The sequence below is a fragment of the Arachis ipaensis genome, chromosome B03 (assembly GCF_000816755.2).
Source record: "Arachis ipaensis cultivar K30076 chromosome B03, Araip1.1, whole genome shotgun sequence".
Taxonomy (NCBI): domain Eukaryota; kingdom Viridiplantae; phylum Streptophyta; class Magnoliopsida; order Fabales; family Fabaceae; genus Arachis; species Arachis ipaensis.
Genome location: NC_029787.2, coordinates 132,038,061 through 132,044,135, shown reverse-complemented (window position 1 = coordinate 132,044,135; position 6,075 = coordinate 132,038,061). Strand labels below are relative to the sequence as shown.

General features: G+C 39.2%; 1 protein-coding gene across 1 annotated transcript in view; it reads right to left on the bottom strand.

Annotated features, from left to right (window-relative positions):
* The window catches only part of LOC107631487 (E3 ubiquitin-protein ligase UPL1), a gene marked incomplete in the record, with an annotated part of 13,047 nt that overhangs the window by 6,474 nt on the left and 498 nt on the right, over positions 1–6,075 (bottom strand). Inside the window, 3 exon segments of the mRNA XM_021117483.1 lie at positions 1–4,142; positions 4,376–4,582; positions 4,679–4,774. Of these exon segments, the coding sequence (XP_020973142.1) occupies positions 1–4,142; positions 4,376–4,582; positions 4,679–4,774 (4,445 nt within the window).

Here is a 6,075-nt window from a genome sequence, read left to right as displayed (position 1 = left end):
TGTGTGCTGTTGAAGTTTGACAAGATATTTATGATGGTAGATATAATGCCATTCTCAGCTGCAATTTCCCTTGTATTTCCATCCTCAAAAAGAAGCAATGCTATAATATGTGCTAACACACTCAATGCACAGTTATCCTTGGAGAAGTCCAATGGACAAATTTTTAGCTGCTGCAGAAGATAAGATATTACTTTTGGACGGTCTTCGCCTTTGTTCTGACTGCAAAGTGTTACAAGTAAATCTGTCAACTGAAATGCCACTGAATCACTACTCTGAAACAACTTCATTGATGCAGCAAGGATATCATCAACTGGTGGTTTCTTTACACACCCCTCTTCGGTTAGCACATCTGTAGTCTTCTCTGCACTATCAACTTTAGCAGTTTCAGAACTACTTCCAAGGGAAAGGGCAAGTGCCCGTGCAAGTTCATCATCTTCCTGGACAGGATCATCTGCATGACTAAATAGCCACTCCATGGCCATTTCAACACTATTTGTTTCAACTCTTCTTAGTGCTTCCTCAGCCCTTGCTCTTGAAAAACCCATCTCAACAATAGTGGCAATAGTTGCCTCATCAGGTGGTGGGGGAATGAACCGGTGGTTTGTGCTTCCCATAATGTTGCTACGGTTTCGCTTCACTTCTCCAACACCAGAATATATATGGGTAACAAGTGAAATAATAGACGCAATAAATCCAGGACTACAATTGGAGAACATGGGATGATTCCACACTGGTAGGATCACATCCAGAACCTGAGATTGCAGCATTCTAACAAAAGCTTCTGGGTCTCTAGGAACTGGAAAGAGCCCAATTGACAGGTTTTGAGTAACTGGCTGAAGAACAAGAAGCTCTGCCTGAGATGCTGATGTTGGGGATAACAGTAAAGAAGAGTTTACAAAATACTCAAGCAAGCGGCAGTAGCTTTGTAATGTATCAAGCAGCCATGTGTTATGGGACAGTTTAGTTCCTTCCCCTTTCTTTTCCATGTCAGTATCTGATGATGGGAAAGGACATGGAAGTGTCCAAAGTAACTGACTAGTAGCTTCGAATGTTGTGAGTAACTCTTTGAATGTCTCGTGGACATAAAAATTGTTTACCATGGCAGTATAACAACTCCGGCGCCTGCTGTCAAATGTTAGTGCCGCCATATCGTCCACGACCTTCCCAAGATATCTACATTTTACAGAAAGCGACGTCTCAAGTCCGGCAGAAGTAGAGTGCCCAGAAAAACTAAGAGCCCCATGAAAATTCTTAGCTAGGACTGCTCCAAGAGTCTTTGAAGCTGAAGTCAGTGACCCTGAGTCAGCTCTGCGCCGGTTGGGTGAAGTGAATCCTTTTACAAGAGCAGTGAAGAAAGAGCGCAAAGTGGAAGCCAGCTTATTAAGAATCTCCAAAACAAGAACCTCAGGGCTTTTCTTTTTAAGATCTTGGGATGAAGGTGCCTCAAGTGCACTAGAAGATGCTTCAGAATCGATATTTAGAGCTTCTAAGTGACGACCAGTCCTTCCTGCCCGTATACGAGATAACCCATGCCGACTACGACGATGCAAACTGTCTCCAGAACGAACTACAGAAAGAAAATCACGATCTCCACTCCACAGGGAATGTGAACCATTCCTAGCAAAAACTGGATTTGTGTATCTCAGTGTCTGAATATTTGCATCATCATCACTCTCTCTTTCAACAGCAGTAGATGAAGCCACCTGTGATGTCTCAGGTTCTGGATCAGTGTTCTTCTTTTCATCTTCTTTGGAATCATTACACAAAGATATTTGCCAAATTATTTCTTTATAAGTTTTCCCAATATCTGTCAATACATCAGCATCCGAAGTGCTTAGCTCAGAGACCACTGTAGTTGTTCCCTTCAACAAAAATACGGAAAGAGATAAGACACCTTCAAGGCTAGAAAGATATTTCAACACCTTTGTCTGCTTTGCAGATTCAACTAGAGCTAGCTGAGTTCCTCCCACCAAATCTAAAAGTTCATTAGTAGATTTCAAATGCTCTCTCAAGAAGGAGCACACAGCCCGAGCAAGAGAAACATAATGCTGGGGGGAGAAGTTCTTGAAGGCAACAGATATGCTTTGCCCAACAGAAACAGAAGGAGGCATTAAAGGCAAGGTAAATAACTGGAGAACAGCTTCAATCCCCTTTTTCTCAACAAATATTCGACATGTATCAGCATTCTGAAGAACTGTCTCGAGTAAGCGAGCAACATTATTTACACAATCTGGAAGAAATGACTCAATATTCGTTATTGATGCATCAGGAGATGGCTCACTAAAGTGCTCTGTCCTATCCACCTTGGTTGACTCCTTATTATCAGGCAATAACAAATTCTTGTCATCACTATCCATTTCCATAGGAACTGAGGTTGAAGTGGAAGGATCAGGACAAGATGAGGAATCTGCTCCAGAACCAACTTTTGAGATGGTTTCCAGAATCTCAATTAACATGTCCACTCCCGGTCCACGTAATGAAGAAGCATGTCGCATTAATTCATCCAGTCCACTAGACAAAGATGCAGGTGTGTCACCTGTAAGAGCACGCAAATACATTCTAGAAGTGAACACCTTCACGAAACACCTCAATGAATTCCTATCTTTCACAGCCTGGAGACCATTACTATTAAGGCATAAAGCATCCAAACACTGGGGAATGCATGTAATAGCTTCTGCAGAATTGAGAACATCATCCATAATAGCATCCAAGAAGGCAGATGGAAGACCAGCAGCATCCAAGACAGGAAAACAGGTAGGGTCCTTTTGTATCAAGTCACTCATGACAGTTGCTGCAAGCGAGAAAACTCCACCACCAAAATCTTTTGCTCTTCTGAAAATAATAGATAAACAATGAGGCAGAACATTCTCTTCAGATCCATAGATACGGGCAGTATTCCCAGGAGCATACGTTCCCAAAGATATAGCACGCAACAAGGCCTTCATCAGCAATCGACGGTGATAAGAAATTAAGGGTTGAGAACACAAGGGTTGTGTGGCATCTTGCCCAGTTGAAGAATCTTCAACCATTTGTGCACTCCTTCCGCTAGAAACAGAAGTTTCATCAAGATGCTTTCCACCATTTTCTACAAAGGAGACTTCAATCTTTAGGCGAGAGATGGTGTCATCTAAACCACCCAGGTCTCTGAATAATGCAGCAGCTGGATTACTGTAATCCATAAATGCTTCTAAAATGCGCACAGCTTTTTCAACCAGATGCAAGTGCTGCGGATTTGTATCTTTCAGGAGAGGTAGTAGAGTAGGAATAAATCCTGCTTCACGCATCGCAGAGCACCCTGACGATGACGAAACCAGCACAGTGATAAGAGAGAGTAGAGCTTCTGCAAAATGAACTGACCATCGTGGGGTATCACTAATAACAGAATCGATGGCTTTTTGCATCAGGCTAGATAAAATGCCACGGTGCCCACCAGATGTAACTGCAGTCAACACTGAAGGTTGGCGGGAACGATCTTGGCAAAGAGCAGCTAATGAGTGCAAACATAAAATACGAATTTTCTCCAAAACTGCATCCTCATAGCTCAGCAATGAAACTAATTCATTGATAAATCCAGGCTCAGCATTGAAGAATGAGACTAAGTCATCAGCATCAGCACATGCTTGAATCAGAACTATAAAAGCATACAGGCGAATGCAAGTATGTTGCTGTCTTGAAGGCAAAGAACCAAAAGCACGAGCAAACCGCAATCTTGTCAATAAAGAAAATCTTAAACTAGCAGGTACGTTATACTCTGTAACTAACTTGTGCAAAAGCTCCAGATCATTTTCCACACATTTGTTGATGTTAGATAAATGAATAATTTGCAACCCTTGGGCAGAGGCTTCAGCTCCCTTGATGTCTCTTTCTGATTCATTTACTGCATAAAACTCAAAATGAAGAGTACAACCCAGTTCCAACGTAGTAGGATCAGGATCACAGCCATTAGGAGTTGCTGATGCAATTAATCCAAGTCCCTCTTCTTTTCCACCCCATCCTTGCGCAAGAGAATACAATTTTGAATTAAAAGAAGCATCTCTTATTGAGTACTTTCCAACTGTTTTCTTCAAAAATGCAGCCAATGTGTCAAGGCTAGCCTCAACCACGTCAGGGTCAGTAGAAGCAAGCAACGCTGAAAGATGTTGCTGCGAATTAAAAAAGCCATAATATCAGTGGTAGGACATGAAACAGTAAATAGTAAGATATCTCTAGCAGGTTATATGATTAGTTTCAACAAAATATTCAAATCACCACAAGAAAGAGAACATAAAAATTTAAACTAACTCTAAACACACTCAAAAGCAATAAGCCTGCCTTGGCTCTCCTCTGAAGATAACCAAGATATATATATATATATTGTACGAGGAAGATGTCATACCTCATAAGAACTATAGAAGTGCTTATTTGTGCAATTATCCAAAATTATTCTAATGACACGAAGAATTTGAAGAACAGCTTCCCTAGGGAAGGGAGGATCAGAGTTCAAAAATTCATCATCAATCTGTAGATCCTTCCTGGGTTTTATGTACTTCTCAAAGAATGAATCAAAATGGTTAAATAGTTCAACCCAGTGATGAAAATCTCCCTGTTCAGAGAAAAAAAATGCCAATGAATCATACACGTCAAAGCAAATATATACATACACATTTAGTAACATAAGACGAGAAGGCCGTAATGGCACCTTATCAAACTCCCAAATGAAGCCTTTTAAAGGTTCTTCTATCTTCTCAAATGGGACTGATGTAACAGAATTAATGAAGGAACGAATTTTCGGAGGCTGCAACAAGTCAAAGTAAAAAAGAAAAGTTATTATATCTTCATTGGTTAAATGATGTGTACATTCTCTCATATTAGAGAAGTGAAACAGTGTATCAACATAACTTCGGCAAAACTCATACACAAATTTAAAGATGACGAAGTACAATGAGCAATAAATTAAGAACATAATTACATATGAAGGACTGTAAGTTGGTTACATCTGGAGCAATAAACACATTTAAGATTTGAAATAAGAGACAGCTTAAGCTAAATGCATTACCAGGAAAAAGCATATAGCAGCATGAATTCACTGGTAAATGCATTGATTATAAATATGGATTTCATCGACATTTCCAACAATAATAAATAATAAAATGCATCAACAACATGAAGCCTAATATCAATATATAATGCATCTTTGAAGGTGTCACCTACACACTTCAATTAACTCAGCATTATAAGTTAAATACTTAAATATATTTTGATCAACATTAAAATATGGATATTTGTAAGTGCAATGCATTAAGAATTGCAATACTGAGTATTGATGCAAATCAGGCCAACAAATGTAGTTAATTGCTCTTCGCCATATGAAAACAAGAAAAACAACAACACAAACAAGTGGACAGATGTTGAGGCCATCAATTGTTTGAACACAGTATACAACAAGCAAAGCAAACCCTACCTTTCATGTGTGGTTGTTTCACCAAGATAAATGAATTTATGAATAAAATGTACATGCTGTCGTTCAAGTGTCATTTCTACATTGATTACATTGCAGCAGAAAAAAAAGGGGGGAAGAAGAACAAGAAGAAGAAATATTCCATCCTATGAAGCACTTAGCAAGTCAAGCCCAACGAACTATCATCACAACAATTGATCACCATAAAATTGTAAATATATAAAAAGTATCGACTTATTTTTCCAGTACTCAATGCCAATGGCAGGGTCCATTTAGCTAAAAATCTCTTCAGATAAAATTTAATCAACAAAACGACCAAATAATCAAAAAGCCTTGCACGTTAACTCTTCAGAAAATAGATCATGTATATCGTGCACGGAAGAGTCATCCAGATTCCAACAAGAATTTCAACAATTTTGTTATGAATGGAGCTTAGAAAAATGTAAAATCCATGCAAAAAAAATCTAAATATTCCAAGCCCCAAAAGTAAACATCAGAAACTCAATCAAGAAACAGGAACCACTAAAGCAAATTAACGGGGAACAGAAAAGACACAAACTTTATTAGCCACCAAAAACCACACTGTAGAACAGCTTAAACCTCCCAAAATCAGCTATACAAAAAGAGAATGAACATCA